Below are 20,806 nucleotides of genomic sequence, written 5' to 3'. Positions count from 1 at the left end.
CATCTTCCTGGTTCATATTTTATCATTAACATGTTTTTTACTGTCATATTTTAGAGACATGATGAATGTGCAACCCAGGAACCCTTTGAATGTGATTGTGGGCCTTTTAGAGATCATATCTTACCACCGTGGGCCATTTATCCCATCATCAAGGTAATGCAAATTTAAAGTCTGCCTAGAAGACCTACTTAATTCCATGCTTTCAAGTCTCAGGATTTGCAACAGCAAAATATACTCAAATATATGCTTGTGTGTGTATATATATACACAAGATGTTTTTTAGATGATAAATATAGCCTGCAAAGCTCCATGATTGTAGAAATGCACAACAATGCTGTTTTGTTAAACTAAGAACCACATGATTAGATGATTTAAATGGTTAGAAGATTAGAGGTCTGCTTAAATAGAAGACAAAAGCACAGATTAATTATGATTCCATTACACCTTCTGTTCTTTGTTTTTTAACTTAGGAGAGGGGAAACTGCGTAAAGAACGGCAGTGCATTTGCAAGTGATGACAGTGACCACAACACTACACCTGACGGACAGGTACTACAGGTAAGACACAGCCAGGACAGTCTTTTATGTCTCAGCTTTCCCAGGCAGATATAAGAGATGCTGAATGATGGCGGTGAAGCTAACACACAACTTCCTGTCCCCGAACAGATAAACCCAATTCGTAACTCTCATCCTCTTTTGGTGTTTGTGAATCCTAAAAGTGGCGGTAAACAGGGAGAGAGGTGAATTATTGTCTAATTTCCTGTGTGTCTTAGATATGTGTATTTTAAATCCTAATTTTTACTCACAAAATGTGTTTTTACAGAATCCTTCGGAAATTCCAATACTTGTTGAACCCTCGGCAGGTTTATAACCTTTCCAATGGTGGACCGGGACCAGGGTAAGGGTTTCGCGAATATTTCCGCATATGTGTGTCTTTATTTGTGCCCTGGATCACTTGGTTATACTTGTGGACAACAAAACTATTAAGATTGAAAAACGCATGATTTATGATCCACATTTTGCGTTTCATAGTTGCGGATGTATTTGGTTTAGTACCTTAAAAGAAACTTGTAAAAAATGAGGTTGTAATCTATATGATTTCCAAACCAGGTTGTGTTTCTTCAGAGATCTGCCGGACTATAGAATATTAGTTTGTGGAGGTGACGGCACAGTTGGCTGGATCCTTGACGCTATAGGTCGGAAACGAATCAATCAAACATACACTGTGTAACACTCGAATTTTGTTTGTTTGATCTCATTTCACTGTTCTTTTCAATTCCTCATAAAGATAAAGCCAACCTGCCAGTGCGCCCCCCGGTGGCTGTGCTTCCTCTTGGCACAGGAAATGATCTTGCACGCTGTCTTCGATGGGGAGGAGGTGAGGGCGAAAGCTGATCTTGAAACTTGAACATGTGCTATACATATATTGAAACTTGAACATGTTATGATGTTGTAGGTTATGATGGAATGGATCTGGGCCGTATCCTGAAGGACATTGAGGGCAGTTCTATGGTTCCGATGGATCGCTGGAGCATACAGGTGATCCTGGAGGACAGTCAGGAAAGAGGTGACCCTGTGCCCTACGAAATCATCAACAACTACTTCTCCATTGGAGTGGTATGACGCATACAGTACAGCATTATATTCTAATACATAAAAGTATTATTTTATTTACATTCAAGCATCTTCTTTCTGTTTTTCTCTGCCAAAATAATGTGTTATTTGTAAAAACAAAAAACTTTGTTATTTAACTCATAGTAAATTTATCATTCTCTCTGTTGATTGTTTGTGGAACAGGATGCCTCCATTGCTCACCGCTTCCACACCATGAGGGAGAAACACCCACAGAAGTTTAACAGCAGGTGGGGATGTTGCGCACTAGGACCCCACTAGAGTCCACAGATCTACTCATCTTTATGTATTTCTTCCAAAAAAAAAAATCCATATTACATTATTCTAATATTTATCAGATAAGACAATAACTCAGTCTCTGCCTTTTAAATATTTTGTAATGCTTGTAGACAGGGTGTATGTCTAATGCTCATTACAATGCACAGCGGACCAATGAATTTGTTGTAAATTATTTATAGGAAACATTAAATACATTTGAAATTATTCATTAAAAATATTATTAGAAATTTTTTAAAAATCATTGTAAATGTAGGTTGTTTGTGTGATTGAAATCAAGTGATTTCCTTAAAAATGTAAATATATATATATATATATATATATATATATATATATATATAAAATTACATTTTTGCCGACTATTTCCGGGAATTTAATTTCATTATTAGAAGGAAATAAAAATAAATTATAACCGTAATTAAGATAACAATAACTGTAAACTAAATATCACTATTATTATTTATTTATTTTATGAAGTAGAAATTAATTCCGGAAGGGTGCATTAAAATGTATTTAAAGTGACGGTAAATAAAATTAACATTATTATAAAAGATACCTTATTCAAATAGATTCTGTTCTTTTGATCTTTCTATTTATCAAGAATCCTGAAAAAAAAAACGTATCACAGTTTCCACAAAAGTATAAAGCACCACAATAATAGATAATAATTATAAGAATGTTATTAGATGTTATTAGAACATCAAATCATCATTTTAGTATGATTTCTGAAGGATCATGTAACACTAAGACTGGAGTAATGGCTGCAGAAAATTCAACTTTGGATTCACAGGAATTAATTACATATTAAAACATATACAAATAAAAAAACAGTTATTTTAAATTGTAATGATATTTTACAATATAACTGTATTTAATGTATTTTTTGATCAAGTATTTGCAGCCTTCATGAACATGAGACGTCTTTCAAAAACATGTAAAAATCTCCAAACTCTTGTATGCACAGTATGTATTTATGTTTTGTTTTTGTTTTTTTGGAAAGCAGTTTGACTTGGTAACATTCAATTTAAATATCAAAAGCATATGAAATAAAAACCACCGAATAAAATGATCTGTATTGAGTATTACACATTTGAGGCTTCCTTTTCATACATATATGTCTTTCTTACAGGATGAAGAACAAATTGTGGTATTTTGAATTTGCCACATCCGAGACGATCTCAGCATCTTGTAAAAAACTCAAGGAGTGTCTCACCATTGAGGTGAGAAAAAACACCTTATAAATAAAGGATCACACTCCTGTCTAAGTTCAAAGAGGTTATTGATCATTCCAGCTACCCTTCTTCTCTTGTGTTGAAAGCTCATCAAAAAGCATCAACTAAAAGCATGAGCAAAGTGAGGGCATTAGAGCACTTACACCTGTTATTAACCTGCTTCTGGTATTAGTCGTCTGTCAGAGCTCAAGCCAGGAACATTTCAATCTACCAGATCAGGGGCATTCATTCAGAATATGAAGCAAATGCAATTCATTACTTTAAAATCTGCTTGTGCATGTTAGAAGTACTTGGCTCGAAATCATTTTGAATATGAAAAACGTTACCGAACTGACCCCAGCGCTTCTCTCTGGCTTCATCCAGTGTTGCGGGACACAGCTGGATCTCAGTAGTCTTTCTCTGGAGGGCATCGCCGTCCTCAACATTCCCAGCATGCACGGCGGCTCTAACCTGTGGGGTGAAGCCAAAAAAAGTGACAGAGCAGACCAGAACTTGCCTGAGGTCATAGTAGACCCCGAAGTCTTAAAAGTGAGCCCGCAAGGTACGTTTCCTTCAATGTACGGACAAAACTTTTAATATGAAGATCATCCTAAACACTGAACAGACTGTCTCTGAACAGACTTGAGTGACAAACGCATGGAGGTGGTGGGACTGGAAGGAGCCATCGAGATGGGACAGATATACACAGGGCTGAAGAGCGCAGTCCGACTTGCCAAAACATCTCAGATTACCATCAGGTGAGACATAACCCTACCAGCATATGTCCTTAAACAACAGACATGACTATCTGACTAATTTACATTCCCTGCATTTGCATACACTTTTTAAAAGTAAAAAAATTTGTAAATTACATTCCATTAATTAATTTGTCATTAAATGGGGATGGTCAATTTATTCTGTAACACTCTGTCAACCACTATTGAATCATATTGTGAATGTGAGCTTTGTCACCCAAGCAGTTGCCCATAATATGATTCACTGGTTATTTTGGATTCCAAAATATCTGTTTTAATTATCTATAATAAATTATCTAAAATAATCTGTTTTATTCAAAAATGTACACTCATTTATAGGACGAAGAAGCCTTTGCCCATGCAGATTGATGGAGAACCGTGGATGCAGCCACCTTGTACTGTAAGTGTCCACCAGACTGCCTTTCTAAGCATTTGACTTTGATTCATCCAGGTGACTCTGCTGAATCTATTCACTTAAAAAGTCTTATTCAGATTCATACATTAATTTGTTTAGTGACCCTTTTTGCTTGTTACACTGTATTAGTAGTAGTAGTAATAAGCAAATGTTTTTGTGTGTTATGTTATGAGTGAACACTTTGTGTCTACAAATCTACTAAGAAACTCCAAAAACAGTTTAGATAAGTGGTTACTTATTTTAAAAAATAATAATTAAGCTTTTAGTGAATTATAATGATTTGTAAAAAAAAAAAAAAAAAAAAAAAAACATTCAAAAAAATAATTCAAGTATGAACCATCACTAAATTTAAAGTGATAAATTGTCATCCAAACTGGAAAAAAGCAAAAAAAATTAAAATGTATGTTATTTCACATTTTAAGGGAATAGTTCATCCAAAAAGTACAATTTGAAAATGTACTCGGGCAATCCAAGATGTACAGTACAGTTAGTTTTTTCATCGGAACAGATTTGGAGAAAATTATCATTATGGGTGAATGGGTGCCGCCAGAATGAGAGTTCAAACAGCTAATAAAAACAATGCTTAATATCTCCAAATCTGTTAATGAACAAACTCATGTACATCTTAAATACCCTGCGGGTGAGTACATCTATGTAGAAATAAAAAAAAACTTTATTTTCAGTTTAAACCAATAGAAAACAAGTCTGCATTAAATGGGATTTAACTTGTTCTGTTGTTTTATCTGCCTTTCCATTTTTCTTCCTCAGATTCACATCACACACAAAAACCAAGCCAGTATGCTGATGGGCCCTCAAGTCAAATCTGGCTTTTTCAAATAGAGTTTACCTGCGCTTGATGATGTTTCAGTTTGCTTTGAAACTTTGTGAATCTCTGTGTCCATAAACAAGGACTCTGAAGCCAATAACAGTTTAAAGCCACAATGTCATTTTTGCAGCAAATGTTTCATAAGGTTTTAGCTCTTACTCAAATCCTTGTGTGTTTTTAGGAGATTATCCATACATGAGGTACAAACTCTTCACTAGACCATATTAACCTCCAATATGCTCTCTTTAAAGAAATGTAGTGCTCTTAAACAGTAGCTCATGCATTTTTTGCTGTGATATACATATCGTGTACAGGTCATTCCAAGTTAACAGGCTGGATAATTGTTTTAAGGTTATGTAGATATACATTAATAAAAAGGCATCACTCCAAAGCATCCAGTGTATGAATCAAGGTTTAATGCAGAGTGACTTTGCTGTAGGCTACAGATGGTTAAAATATTAGAAATAGATCTGTGCTATCTCTGCATACTTCTTTTTCCTTTAGATTTCTTTCTCAGCTTCTTTTACTAATTTACTAATCATGAATGTCAGATTACTCCAGGCTAAACAAGTTGAAAGTGTGATCTTTACCAGAACAATGTCTAGCTTTAGCAAATTAAAATCTGAAGAGCTTTACGAGACATCTAATTTATTTGCTGTTAAAATAAAAATGTAAACACCTAAAGTAGTAGGTGTAATGTTTAGATAAAATACAGAAACTAAATAAACAATATGTTAACTGACTTTATTAGGTTATAATAGTATCAAGAATGTCTTGAGTCAGTTGTGTAAAACTGATTTGATCCTAAAGTTTTTAGATTGCATATGTATGGCATTCTGGTAGGCTTTGTCGTTTTACGTTGCTCCTGAGAATGTAAATGATCTCTTAATTTTGTACATTTGTCTGAATAAACATTTCATTGTTAAATGAATCGCAGTGTGTTTCTTTGGTTTCATAATGTCATAATTTGCTTCAACACTAACCGCATATGAGCACTAGAGGGAGCCATCAGTTTAACTCATTTTACACCAGCCTGATCAGACACTGGGTTCAAGTGCCAAGTTTCATTTTCTCATATATATATATATATATATATATATATATATATATATATATATATATATATATATATATATATATATATAGCAATTAGTTTTATATACTTAAAAAAATGCATATGATAACTCATGATAATCCAATAATTAATATATATCAATATTAAAATAGCTCAATTTCTTTAACTACATATTGCTACTATTGCTTTATTATGTAGGGGTTTAATCTCAAAGTTGAGTATACTCTGACTGACCGCTAACGATCTATGATTATGATTCGTGGATTAATTGTTCTTTTGAGTTGAATCTTTTCAAAGATTCGGTAAAGAGAACAAGCACAAAACGTATTGGAATAGTTCTCGAGTCAACAAATTAATGATTCATCTAGTCAGTGAAACGCTGAGTCGAAAGGTGTGGCTAAAAGTAAGTTTCTTTCATATCCAAACAGCATAAATATTAACTCGCATTTCAAAACCTCCGACTTGGTATAAATAATAATAATAATAATCATGTTTACAAGCGTACATCATGACGTGTAAGAGTCGCTTTTTTGTAAATCACCCTTGATAACAGCGCCTATTAAATGACTTAAATGTAATCATAAATAATACTTTTTATACTCGCTTAACAGTTTCACTTGTATTGGCTTCAATGTTTGGTCAAAACATCGCTTCTGTGCATGACAACCAATCACATCGCGCCAATGGCGTGGCCCCGCCCCCTTGAAGATTTCAGCGTCTCTCCGATCGCTTGGTCCCGCCCCCATTTTTAAGAATTTCCTTTACATGTGCGTTTCTATACCGACGAGTCTATCCGCAGATGCTGCTGCTGATACTGAGCTAGAGCTGGGGATTGTTGCACAAGTCAGAACGCTGGCTGGTGGAGAGTGGGTGGCTTTTCACCTACAATCAGTACTTTTCATCTCTTCATTCTTCTTTCATCTACTGTTGCTTTGAGTGACACGCGGATAATGAAAAATATGACTTTGCGACGCGTTAAGAAGCTGAACTCGAAAGAGCCGGACAGCGGTTCATTGAGTCATGACAGTGGAGAGATCTACTTAACGTCTTCCAAATCGGACAGCTGTGGGACTGTGGACCGTGGACCCCCAAACTCCACAGAGGTTTATAATTACAAAACCCTCGCTTACTCTGGAGGGACCCTACCGAGGAACTTTAAAAAGGTTAGAGCAATTCATTTGAACCTCAAGATTCAATTCGCTGTATTTGACTTAAATACAGTGTTTACATGTTCCATGGCTAAATATTAATGAAAATATTTAGCTATATGTTAAGCACATTGATTATATTTATCTACTCTTGATTCCCTTCTGGGGAATGTTTTAGTCCAGGGTAAGATGATTTGTTGGTCTTAGTCACCCAGCCTATGTTCAAAAATGTGTTTTGGATGGTTTTAAAGGCAATTTTTATAAGGTCAGGTAGGGAGACCATCTTAAACTACTTAAGATCAGCAAAAAATCTTAGGCTGGTTTTAGAGCAATGTTGGCATTATTTCAGTCAGATATTGAGTTCAGATGCTTATTTTTAATGCTTAGAAAATCTTGATCCTGAATAATCTTAACCCATTTTAAGACGGTTTTAGTTGGTCTCAGAGGCTTGCCAGACTTCGAGACCAGCAAGCCAGTTTTTGTCTATTGCAAGGTTGAGTTGTAGTTTCCACAGCGTGTTACCGAGTTAAAACTGAACTCATAATTCATCACTAATGCTAATAACAGCTACTGGAGTCAAAGCTTGAGAAGTAATATTACATGTTTGCCTCTCTTTTATATATGCCCTCTATGTATGGACATCTTGAATACATTGTTTGATTTTGTCTGGACTTAATTAAGCACAGAAACAACAGTCGTGTAATGAGTTTGCTTCGATTAGAACCAGCAGTGTGCATGCAACACTCAAGTCTGATTAGTCTGAAGGCACACAAGCACATGGCTCAGGCAGTTGTCACCCTTTGCTTGGCATGTAAAGAATTTCTTGACCTGCACTCATTCACACCTGTGCATCTGTGACCATCAGTATGTGACGGCTCCTCTGAAGAACCTCATTTGAATGTGTACGTGTGAGCAGTCATGGAGAACTTTAGAAGTGGTTGCACTTGTTCATTTTCTGCGTGACCCTGAATCATTATTTTTCATGCAATGCATGCAATAATTCATATCATGTCATTGAAAGTAGAGATTGACCAATATTCATACAACTTTTACAGCTGGATAGCACCCAGAAATGGCATTGCATCACGGTTAGATAGTAAACCGTGTTCAGTGGAAAATAACTTTATTCATTGTTAGCATACTACCTTTGACCTTGTGAAAATGTATGCTCAGGTCTGAAAATTATTATTATTATTAGATGGATAGATGCACACATAGATGGTATTGCCAATGTCTAGTACAAAGTCTCCAACACTTCCTTCCAAATCCAAAGAGAGACATAAATCTGCTGGTCAATTCTTCAATGTACTCTTGCTTTGGCAAAAGCAGTTGTTCTCTTGGGTTTTGACCATACGGATGTGAGTCTGGTTGAATCTGTCCCTTGGGTTTAGACACACTGGAGTGTGTTTCATGGTCACTCGTGGTGTAAAGTGTTTCCCGGTGTCTTTGGACCACCCACACGCAGGTCTGACTCCAATGACTCTCTTGAGTAACTGTAAACAGCTCATCCCTGATGAATTCTGGGCCTGCTCTTTTACAGTCTGCCTCCTGTGTGGCCAGCTGGGCCATTTTATGGATCCTGGCCAAGTGTCCGGGGCAGTGAAGCCCCCTCAGGATTGTCTGTGACCTTTGTGGTGTGTAACTGAATTTAAAGCAGAATTGAAAAAGTCTGACTGGCCAGGGGTCAGTGTGGTGGTTGTGTTGACCGTGTAATGAAATGGCCTTTGAAATTCAAATAGGTCTGATATGATCTCAGTATTTCCTGGTAGGTGTCTGGTGTTTGTATTAATACTACATCTATAATCTAGTATGTGTTATGGCTCTGATATTCTTAAAGGGATAGTTCACCCAGAAATGACAATATTGTCATTTATTTACCTCATCATTCCAAACCTATATGACTCTTTCTTCTGTTTTTTTGTTTTTCAGTTCTTTGTTTTTGTTTTAATGTTTTTATCCATATATTGAAAGTCAGTGATGTCCAAAGTTTTTTCATTTGAGGGTGAGTAAAGAATGACAGTTTTCATTTTTGGGTGAACTATCCCTTTAAGAAAATGTAGCTGTTTACAAATATGAAGTCTTTTGGATGTGGGGTAAAAATATTAAAATGATTTGAATTAGGGCAGAATGATCAAAATCTTTTCCATTTTAAGGTCAAACACAACGGCTCCTTCAAAGGCACTTTACTCAAAACTAGCCAGCAACATTTAAATGTATTTTAATTTGGGGAAATTATTCTGAAACAATCCTTACTCACAGTGTAGTACTACATGACAAGTTTTGGATTGTAGGGCAGGTTTATGAACAGCTCTCTGTATCTGGACTCCTACACTTTGTGTGAACGCCAGACCACAACAGGGTATTATGCGGCAGAGAGCTTTGCTACTCCATCCAACTGCCCCCGAGGGACCCTCTTAGTTACATGGAAATAAATGAAGTCATTGAGTGGGACCCTACGACAAATCTCAAAATGTACGAAAATAAAGAAAGGCAACATTTACTAGCTTTCGAGGGTTCGTGCTCGTGTAGTCAGAAAGTGCACTTTGTGGGAAGCTGAAGTTTTTAGGGGTTGATTGAATGGCCGTCTGTAAGAGCAGGCATAATATGAATGAATTCTTATGTCCTTCATGCAGTTTGAGTTGGGTTTTCAAGATTATCAGCCAGAACATCAGTACAGCTGTTAGCACATGACAGAACTTGTATTCACCAACCTGGATGCATTTTAGATCTCCTTGTGATAATTTCAGAGACGCTTACAGTGATAAAACTACCTAGTCTGGAGATAAAATAAGATCAGAGACCAAACCAAAGAAAGCTGCGACAGTAATGGTTAAGTGAAAGCGGCAGACAAACATGCATTTCAGGTTATAACTGTGATGTCATCCAAGCTGTTAAACAGCATGTGTGTGTAATGACCCTATTGCAGAACCTACAGCTCAGACTTTGGGAAAAGACCTGTTGATCAGGGGGCAAATATTCCAAAGGTCACAGACACTCATTCTCTTTCTCTCTTGATGTCTTTCTGTTTTTCTCTTCATCATCTCTCTATCTTGCTAAACAGAATGGTGGGCTGCAAAAATGGAAACCCCTTTCGCACTCTCCAGAACCACAAAGGTGAGATTGTCACTGCTTCACAGATTTGTTTGGGGTGTACATGCATGCGTCATTGTTACTTCCTTTTTAATACACTTTATTTATTGCGACTGTCATGGAAACGTCAGACCCTTGTCTATCACACCTTTTCCGAGATGTCATAGAAATAAAAATATCCACCCTTAAACATTCTTTTATTCTTTAGTATATGTATGCATAATTCATAATTGCCTAATGTTGTATGAGTGCATTCATAAAAACACGACTCTTGTCATGTCATGGTATATTGGACACATTTGAATCCCGAGATTGCTTAATAATCTAGACAACTACTTTTATCCCAACAGAAGTCACCTGTGCCATAGTCAATCATACACTGAGGCCGTTGTTATCGAGAATTGTTAAAATACAGACTGTATAACAGTGTGAAACCGAAAGGGCACTAAAAATAAACATAGTTTGAAAATGAGCTGTTCAGATCCAGTGTCACACCCAGAATTTGTTGTTTTTCAAACGATTCCCATTACGCCACATAGACGTATCCTCCAAAACAGCAGCATCATGCAGTTGATTATGCATTTCCTCATAGTATCGTTCATCATCCATGTTCTAGTAAGCACTGACCATCAGTCAAGGTCATAGATTGAGACAAAACCACTAGACTGTCTCTGTACAGCAGCCCCTTTTTTTGCTCCTATTAATAGAATACTCACTATTTTGACATTTCCTTCCAGGAAAACTGTGATCCTAATGAAGAAAGAGAAGGAAGCCTTTGGCTTTGAGATCCAGGTAAGAGGGATTTAAAACTCTTTGAATTAATTCAGTATGTCTGAAATGGTGCTAAAAAATGTAAAACCTTTCTAAGATGACTTGGTTTGTATGTACATGTGGGTGGGCTTCTCAGAATTAAAGAAATGTAAGACCTTGGATGAAGGATATTTTCATGGTTAAATAGCTATTATCTTTATTTGACCTCATTTTGACAGAAACAAGTATTAGCTAAGGTTTATCCATGTGTAATCTAGTTGTAGTTAATCCCGCTTGGTGTGAGAACCTGCTTGTGTTCAATATTCACTTGATCAAAGGCCAGTTCCTCAATGTGGAACCGATTATGAACTCTGCATTAGTAATTATTTATCCTGCTTCAAAGCAGTGCGTCATTTGTTTTTGACGTGTACCAGATAGCTAGTTTATATTTAGGAATGTATAATAGTTCAGATGCAGGATGGAGGACCCCTCCTTTCCTGCCATGTCCTCTACTACAGGATATAACATCAAGTTATTGTCACATGAGAGGTGACATATCAAGAAATGAATTGTTTTCTAGGATGGCGCGCTGTAGACCACATTGTTTTTGGAGTCTCTTAGCAGCGGGGATACGGTTGGCCTGTATCTACTATGTAAATATGTCTGTACTTTGCGTCTCCCGAGGCCCTTAGTGTCTCAGAGATTCGCGTAAGCAGTTGGAGTGTGTGGGAAGAGGAAGGAAACCGATGATTCCAAACATTTGAAAACACTTTGCAAATGATTCCCATTTCAGAGATGTTTTCTTCTAAATGTAGGCTGGGTGTTTATTGGGAGTCCAGGCCATACAATATTGCAATGGGTATAGACAGTTCACCCAAAAAGTTTTATATCATAATATTTAAAACCATATAACTTTTTCTTTCGTTTTAATTTTATTAAAATGTAATTACGTTTTTAAATTTAATGAGAATGTCAGAGCTGATATTTTTTCATACAATGAAAGTAAATGGTGTCTCATTGTCAAGCGAGATTTTTATTGAATATCGACTGAAATAGCTAAATGTTAATTGAATGAATGGCTTTAGAAGACTTAAAATATAGCACAAAAGTCATATTGACTGCTTTTTGGTGCTTTTTTTTTGGGAGTTGACAGCCCCAGTCCCGAAATCATTTTCATTGTACTGGTAAAGAGCAGCATTAGCATTTCTTGAAACATCTTTTTTTGAGCTCTACTGAATTAAGTCAATCATTGGAGTTGTAACAACACATGGGCGAGTAAATGATGACAGAACGTTCATTTTTGAGTAAACTTTCCCTTTAAGGACAGCCTTAATGAAGAGTCACCCAGAGTTTAGTCAGATTCACCCTTTCTTTCTGACAGAATGAGGTTTAACAGTATCCTCAGTTCACGAAGCTGTTAACCTCAACAACAGCCTTGGGTTTCAGTATGGGCAATAAGCAGCTTCATCACTTATCCTCAAAGCTATTGCAATGAGGCATTCATACGCATGTTACACTCAAGAAATTGCCATTCAACGTGAAAGTGAATATCGTGAGAGCGTTTTAGAGCCACAGTGTGTTTCTGTGGTGACTGATGAAAACATTGTGCGGCACAGCAAACATTTGGGTTCTACACACATCAGGAAACTGACAGCAAAGTGAGACACTCATTTAAATTTTTTGTACACATCCATGAACCAAGGTACCACTGATACTAAAGGCACCAACATGCAAATGGCTTTATGGCAGTATATCAGCATGTGCGTTTCACAATGAGCTACTGATTACAGTTATAATGGAAGCAGAAGCTGATGTTTTGCATCTCGACAGAACAGGAAGAGACTGTTTTAAACTTCTCTCACTGTGTAGAAGTGCATAATGTTCTTAACTCATAAGTATGAATACTCTAAAATATCTCACACTACTATGTTATATGTTATAGCCACTTTTCGTTTACACAGAGATCCAGTTGCTAGTCCACCGAAGCACTGCACAGGATTGTACTGGTGGAGGCTACATTTTATTGTTACTTTTAAAAATTACTTGTATGTAGGTCCATATATATATATATATATATACGTATTATTTTACGTTTTTGCAAACCACTTGGCCTATGAGGTGTCTTGGATATATTCCTTTTTGACTGAATTTCATTAAATATCATTTCATTAAGAAATATGCCACATTACAGAAAGAAAATGGGTTTTGACACCAAGTAAACTGCCTGCATCTATTGCTAACTCTCAGAAATGGTGCTAAAATGTAAACTGCTGATTAGCCAAACATTTTTGTAAGCCTCAGCCAGATGCATGTACTGTTCAAACATTAAAACGACAACAAAACTCAGGCATTGCAAATGGCTTGACTGGTTTATCAAGGATGTTTGCATGTGCGTAAACCACCTGGAGCCGTCCCTCACGTTCAGCTTCTTTTACGCCATTGACTCTGCCAGTCAGTATTAATGAAGCCATGCATGTCAACATTCTAGTCATTGAGCACATTATGGCGTCAATCAGACCTGATTTAGCAATGCTATGTCGAACAATAAGCCACGGGTTTCAAGAAAATGGCACACCTTTGTTTATTTTGGCATGCTCTGATTGCATATCTATAAATAACGCTACCCTCTGCAAAAGAAACAGCTTTGTTTACAGTCTGGTTTTTTTTGTGTGTGTGTGTGTGTGTGTGTGTCTACAGACATATGGGCTGCATCACCAGAGTGAGAACTCGTTAGAGATGTGCACCTTTGTTTGCAAAGTCCACGAAGACAGTCCTGCTAAATTTGCAGGCCTTAAAGTCGGTAAGTGTGCTCACATTAACACCACCCTTTACGTTTGCTCAGTAATTCCCGCTCTAAACCGACATTTGACACAGAGGCTAGAATATTCAGTGATCCTTGGGGTCATAGGGAGTTTGTTTTAAAGCCGCCTCCATCTACTTCTTGAAAATCCTGTTTTGTAGTAAAATGAGTCTGTGAATTGGAGATCTTGTCAGTCTGTCAACACCATGACAGTTGAGTGGCAGCCCTGCTGTTTTAGCAAGAGCAAATATCAAAGAGCAGCACCCACGTACACTGTATTTGGATTTGTACTTTTTCAAACTGTAAAACCGGATACTGCCAAGTCACTCTGTGGCTTTTTTTGTTTTTTTGTAGGCTGCACAATAATATATATATATATATATATATATATATATATAAGTCTTATGCTCACCAAGGCTGCATTTGATGGTTCTAATTTATTTTAAAAAAACTTTTTCTTTTCTTTTTTTAATATATTTTTTTTTTAATTGGCCTAGCTCTATAAAAGTATTATTTTCTTTCAAAAACATGAAACATGCGGGAAACTTCTAAATGAGCATTTATGTATTCGTTTCAGTCCTTATATAAACTTGTTAGCTACTTTTATTTAGTGTTTAGAGAACAAGAAGACAAGTAGAACAAGATGTTTTTTTCTAACATTGCATCTGTTCCACTGTCCTATAATGCCCTATTCAGGCTTTTATGAATTGTTACCTCTTTCTAGAACTTTTAATTGTAAAATCTGCATTCTTTTCTGTAATCTTAAAGAGAACAAACAGTTCTGCATCTTAAAATACCAGCTTACTCTGTTCTGGGCTCAGTTGATCTCCTCCGGAGTCTGAAATGTATCAATTAGGTCTCGTAGATAAACTGTTGTCAGATCAGAAGTAAAGAGGAACTCCTACTCACTGTTGCTGTGCGTGAGTGTTGGTTTCGCTTCCTGCATTCCCTGCATGCTTTGCACAATTGTCTGTCTTCTTTGGCCTCTCAAAAGCACATGACCTCATTGTTCTTAGCTCGACAAGAAAACCCAAAACTCTTCTATTATTTCATTACATTATCAATACACGCAATCCAGTCCTGGCAGATATGTCCCAAAACACTTTAGTAAATTATCTTCCCAAAATCCTCCAGGTTGATTTTTGTAAAGGAGAAAAAAAGCTAAATTGTTTTTGCTAATAATTATTTTCGCCACGAAGAGAAAAAATACAAAAGATGATTTTATAAATTATGACAGAATTTTTATATTCATGCACATGTTGAGTGAGTAGAGTGTTAATGCTGCCCTTTTCCATACAGTGAAAGTGGATGGTGACCAAAGCACCATAAAAGTAGTCAATGCAACGTGTGCATTACATTTGAAATGTTCAAAACCATTTAACAAACTGAAACCGAATGCGCTGTCTGAAAATGTTTTCTATGTACTCTTGTTTTGCTGCCATGGTCACCGTTCTTTGTCAGTGTGTGGACATGAGATTTCACAATAAGGGTTTCCTATTGTTTTCCTTAGAGTAAAGAAAGCCGGGTTTCAAAATAGTGATAAAAGAATAAAAATGTTGCACACAAAATGTTAGTATACTGTTTCCAGTCAGATCTGTTCTCAGTTTAACATTCTTCTCTTGGGTTTGTAGGAGACACAATCGCCAGCGTGAATGACACTTCTGTTGAAGGCTTTCGCCATAAAGAAATCGTCCAGCTCATTAAATCATCAGGCAACAGCATAAGGTATGTACATAATCAATGTTCTATCATGTTAATTTTTTTTTTAATTAGCGAAATTGACTCTTTCTCAAAGTAGAATGGAAGTTTTAAAAGATTAAATTAAATTGAAGTTGTTCCGAGTGTGTCTGTGGTCTTTTTTTGACTAGCATGAAAAATCTGATCTACTTTTACTTGATTTGAAACACACTCTCCTTGCCCCTGTTATTTCCTGTTTAATAAAAGATGAAAGGCCAGTGAAAATGAACCTCCATTTATAAAGTGTGGAGACCAGTGATGTGAACCACATGAATGCGTAGAAGTTCATGCCTTCCCTCTCCACGGCTCTTAACCCAATTATTTCCACTTTTAAACATGGGCTTATGCTGTAAATGAGAAAGTTTACAGCAGCCCAGTAAAAAGAAGATTGCTTCATATCATGAAATGAAATGCATTTGGGGGAAGGGGAGTGTTGTATTACCACTAAGCTGATATTCAGACAAGATGTGGTCTTGCGTCTGTTTTAAAAACCTTTTTTGACTTGGAGTGTTTAACAGTTTGGGGCTTTGAAGTCTAATACCGCACAATATAGGAAGTGACTTTGTCATGCAATGCTGTGTTATTTTGTTCCTGTGTCTAGGCTAGAAACCGTCTACAGCGACTCTATACGAAAAGCAGAATTGGAAGCACGACTGCAGTATCTAAAGGTAAGTTTCTCAAAAAACATGTAAACCGACATGCTCGTATCAAGCAGCATGTTGTCTCCTATACAGAGACGTTTACAAGCGTTGTAATCTAAGCCCAGTTTAACACACGAGCACTAGTGCTGACCACACCTGTTTCCTCTTGCACCCCACCTGTTCCAGTGACAGGCCAGTCCTAATCCTCACATACCACAGTACAGCTGACACAGCGCTGTCCCAAACAGAGCAAGGCACATTTTTACATTCCTTAGGACATTCTCATATGTGAAAAAAAGAAAATGCCTAGACCATAAAATATAAATACAACTATAATACGGTTTCATTTTGGTTGTCACTTCTGTGGCATTTGAGAGACCTGTTTTGGCACAAAGGCTTTTGTCGGGGAGTTATTTAAATACAAACTAAAACTGATTTAATAATAAATATAGATGTCAGACGAAGTTAGAGGGTCTCATTACAATGACAAAATAATTTTGTTCATTGAAAGCTGAAACGAAGTCGTAAATATTAAACGTAAAACTTGCACTTTATTTTATTTCAGTTATTTTTATTAATTTAAAATATTCAAATGATTAAAACTAAAATAAAAAAATAGAAATATTTTAAAAAAAAAAACTAAAGATGACAAAAGCTCAACATTTCTATAACTTGGACTAAAACGGAAACTGAAAAACTAATTCAAAGTATTAATAAAATCTGTTATGATTTGTAAATAATACCAAAATAACCCTGGCCCACTGAAAGTTAATCTTAAAAAACACTAATAGTTGAATAACAGTGTTCAGTTTAATCTTTTGCACACCATAAAATGAATATCCATTTTTCATACTGTACATTATTGTGATGCCTAAAACTACTTCTAGCATTTAAAGTAACTGATTTTTATATGCTTTTTCTGCCATAACATAAAAATACATATCTGCTCTTTGCTATATAGGTGCATCCCTGGAAAATAACTCCTTATGAATTTAGTTTTCTTTTTATTACATCAAATTCAGCAAAACAACAGATACAAACCATCAAAATGACAATAAACACAACATTTGGTTTAATTATACCATTACAAACCAACTTTCCAACCTTTTTAATTTTTTTTTTTATGTATGATTTGATATTGAATTATTGGCCATGCACAACAAAGAACTGTGACAAAGTTGCATTGTGATGCGAATAGCAGTGACAGAGAACTGAAAGCTGTCTGACCTCGCCGACCACGAACTTCCCTGTTCTCTATGATGATGATGGTGGAAAAAAATCTATTGAACAGAGCAGCCGAATGACACGTGAAATGACTCTTACTGTCTCTTTTTGTCTCTCCAGCAAAACCTCTATGAGAAATGGGATGAATACAGATCTCTTATGGTGCAAGAGCAGCGGCTTGTGCATGGTAAGTTTTTAGCACATGATATCTATCTTACTAAACCAGACCTTTGAATGATACGTCCCCATCTGCTTATGAGCTTGTTTCAGTAATGTTGGACGGCTGACATTTCAGCACTTCTGCATGTATTTGTATAACACAAAATACTTCCTGTTAGCACAATGTTGTGATGGATGATTTAAGAGTGTGGTAGATGAAGAGAAACATATTTAAAAGTTGTTTTTCCAGTGTGATTAAAGATCAAACTAAATCCCCGACATACTGTAGCAACATAATACTTTACTAGCCTGCAGGATCTCTTAAAGACTTATTCTAAAACCTTTAATATCCTTTAAAAGGTTAATTTAGCTATCCCTTTTAACTCTCACAGGCATCGTCATGAGTGATGTGGCTATGTACGAGTCTCTGGAGTCAGCTGGTGTGTACGGTAGTCTGGGAGCTCCAAGCCCTGCAATCATGCGCGCGTTACTTGGCACTGGCAGCACTGGCAGCACGAGCAGCAGCGTCAGCCAACTTAGTGCTGCCACAAATGAGGATGACCCACTCTACCAAACCTGCATCTTCCAGGGGGAGCGTTCCAATAATGCCAGCCATGACGAGCTTGATGCAAACCAAGAGAAGACCCAAAGCGGCCGTCCACGACTCATCCGACCCGCCAGTGAGCTCTTTGCTACATCCAAAACCACCGTGACCCGTAGCGCCAGCACACGCAGTTACCTGAGAGGCCCGCCATCATCATCATCGTCGTCCTCTGTGCCTAACGGAGAAAAGCAGCAGTGCGGAGGGTTCAGCACTCTGCAGCGCAAACCCAAACAGAAGAGCTTCAGGCGGAGGCTGTTGAAGATCATTCCCGGACTACACCGACCCATGGAAGAGGAGGAAAGCAAACTGTGAGAAACAAATCGAACTCCGATTCAAAGACTCACTTAGCCAAAGACTAAACGTTTCAAACGAGTGAAAAGGAAACTGAAGACCAAAAATTGAGGCCAAGATAAACCAAAGAATCCAGTGATGATAAAATAGTGTTTTCATCTTGTTTTTTATTTTTCAGAAAAATTGAGAGCCTGTTTTTTCAGGTTGATAGTCATTTTGAGTGGGCCAAAAGTTTAAAAGCCTTTTCTTTTGAAATCTGAATGCAAAACATTAGCAAAGATTGGTCGGGCAACTTTAATATTAGTTATAGACTTGAAGTATTCCAATTCGTCTAAAATGCTGAGAGTAGATGTGAATCTGTTTGTCGCTGGAATATTGTTTATAATTCTGTAACAAATAATATGACTGTTAACAAGGCTCAAAAATGTGGACCAGTGTGTCTTAATCACTTTGTCAACTCTTTTAACTAGTTTATTAACATTGTCTAACTTTATTTCCTGGTGCACATTTTGCACCTAAATCAAGAAGCATATGTTTGTACATATTTTGTTAATGTTTAAGTTATTTATTTAATGTTTATTTTCTGTGGCTGTTTTTATTTTTTGTGTTTTTGCCTTTTCTTTTTGTAGTTCTGTTAATTGAAGATGTACAAAATGAAGGATTTTTTTATTATTCGATCATATTTGAAAATACTTTAGGATATTTAATAAGTGCCTTTTTGGCGTGTATGTGTAAATAAGTTTTTACAATTGTTTTGTGAAATTGTAGATTGAAAATAAAAGGATGGTATTTTCCCCTTATTTCTCTAGAACATTTTTTTTTTGCTCAGGTTATTTTCCCAGAAGTCCACAGTAAACTCCCTGCCATATGAGCACAATTGTGTGTTATTGTGCAGATGTCTTTGATTTCTTTACAAAATATTTTTCTATGCACTTACGATACCAGCGGCTCGTACTAAAGACTACAATCTAATGTGCTTTCCTAACCTCAGAAACAACATCTTCTTATGGGGCAGAGACTGTGTGTATTGTAGTATGAAGGGGTTGGTTACATTCCTCTGAGAGACCTTCAGTGATGTCAACTTAATTCATTGTAGGGAATGTGTGGATTGCTGTAAAGAATATGCATTGGAATGTGCATCTAAAGAGAAACCCCAGGATTCCTGGCCAGAAGCCTCAATTCTCTTCCTTTAGGTCAGAGCTGAACCCTTGCCCTCTGCCAGCGCACACAAACACAATCCCCCAGGGTGCTTTGACAAGACACAAACCGCATCATCACCCCAGTGTACCGCTTGACCTTCCAGGTCACAAAATACTCCCCCTTCTATTTTCTTTTTGCTCTCTTTACATCGTTTTCCTTTTTGTCTGGATTCACAGCCGGTGCCCGTTACGTCCGAACCTCTTTGGATGGTCGCTGGTGTCAGTTCTGCATAGTTCCCTGTGTCTTGATTAGCTATTGTTTTGTCTTTGTTACAGAGACGGGTTTGTGTAACTTGTCAGCTGAAGACGTAATTGGGTTTTTAAGCAGATTTCGAAAGGCTGAAGTCATTTTATGCCATGATGATTGTTTAAAAAAAGTCTGAATGCATAATTAGTTAGCAGACAAGGGGCCTCAAAGCAAAGCCATGAATGGGCCTTTTAATAGTTGGGCAAAACAATGGGCTGACATTGGGTTGTGCGCAATTAGCACAGCAGCAGAGCTTGGTAGAGATGGGACACTTAAGTGTGTTCATATGCACATTTATCGTTATGTGTTAAAAAGTTCCCCACACAGATTTCATTCATTTTCAAGTTGGTCACATTAATTAGATGTGGAGACTAACAGAAAGCTGCTTGGTTTGATAGTGACTTCTGTGTGAGTTATGATTTATGCATTGCTACCCTACTGACAATAACTAATGGACCTTTTAAAGCCTGTGAAATTTTTGAAGTTTTGCTCATGTGGATGTTTACTGTGGTTTGATCTAATCCACTATCCTAAGTGTTATCCGTTAAAACCATGTAATTTGTTCCATACCATTTGTGATATGGACTGATACTTCAAATACACACTGGCTTAGTAGATTTTTTTACACAACTCACATGGGGTATTTGCATCAAAGAAGCAACATGAGGCATATCCGTTGGCCAGAATATCAATTTCAAAGACTTGAGTGTGGACCGCTTAACAAACT

General features: G+C 36.7%; 2 protein-coding genes across 3 annotated transcripts in view; both read left to right on the top strand.

Annotated features, from left to right (window-relative positions):
* The window catches only part of LOC132128894 (diacylglycerol kinase beta-like), a 41,161-nt gene extending 35,116 nt beyond the window's left edge, over positions 1–6,045 (top strand). For both annotated transcript variants that reach the window (XM_059540280.1, XM_059540281.1), the window contains 13 exons: positions 55–153; positions 471–557; positions 666–739; positions 823–897; positions 1,110–1,195; positions 1,288–1,377; positions 1,456–1,616; positions 1,797–1,861; positions 3,037–3,127; positions 3,503–3,680; positions 3,759–3,876; positions 4,213–4,273; positions 5,057–6,045. In XM_059540280.1, coding sequence (XP_059396263.1) covers positions 55–153; positions 471–557; positions 666–739; positions 823–897; positions 1,110–1,195; positions 1,288–1,377; positions 1,456–1,616; positions 1,797–1,861; positions 3,037–3,127; positions 3,503–3,680; positions 3,759–3,876; positions 4,213–4,273; positions 5,057–5,128 — 1,257 coding nt within the window. In that variant the 3' untranslated portion in view covers positions 5,129–6,045. The remainder of the gene's footprint in view (positions 1–54; positions 154–470; positions 558–665; positions 740–822; positions 898–1,109; positions 1,196–1,287; positions 1,378–1,455; positions 1,617–1,796; positions 1,862–3,036; positions 3,128–3,502; positions 3,681–3,758; positions 3,877–4,212; positions 4,274–5,056) is intronic.
* A 912-nt stretch (positions 6,046–6,957) lies between these two features.
* On the top strand, positions 6,958–19,433 carry LOC132128900 (general receptor for phosphoinositides 1-associated scaffold protein-like). The gene is made up of 8 exons (XM_059540291.1): positions 6,958–7,352; positions 10,399–10,451; positions 11,165–11,219; positions 13,875–13,977; positions 15,609–15,702; positions 16,316–16,382; positions 17,700–17,766; positions 18,131–19,433. Exons 1-8 carry the CDS (start codon positions 7,140–7,142, stop codon positions 18,652–18,654), a joined length of 1,176 nt encoding a protein of 391 aa, XP_059396274.1. The 5' UTR covers positions 6,958–7,139; the 3' UTR covers positions 18,655–19,433.
* Positions 19,434–20,806: the final 1,373 nt, after the last annotated feature.

This window comes from Carassius carassius, chromosome 46, assembly GCF_963082965.1.
Source record: "Carassius carassius chromosome 46, fCarCar2.1, whole genome shotgun sequence".
Taxonomy (NCBI): Eukaryota; Metazoa; Chordata; class Actinopteri; order Cypriniformes; family Cyprinidae; genus Carassius; species Carassius carassius.
This window is presented reverse-complemented; position numbering and strand designations above follow the sequence as displayed.

Excerpts from the sequence above, each read along its gene's own strand:
- LOC132128900 (XM_059540291.1), top strand. The coding sequence starts at position 7,140 with ATGAAAAATATGACTTTGCGACGCGTTAAGAAGCTGAACTCGAAAGAG. Across the intron at positions 10,452-11,164 it reads CACTCTCCAGAACCACAAAG|GAAAACTGTGATCCTAATGA; the intron begins GTGAGATTGTCA and ends ATTTCCTTCCAG. Across the intron at positions 17,767-18,130 it reads AGAGCAGCGGCTTGTGCATG|GCATCGTCATGAGTGATGTG; the intron begins GTAAGTTTTTAG and ends TAACTCTCACAG.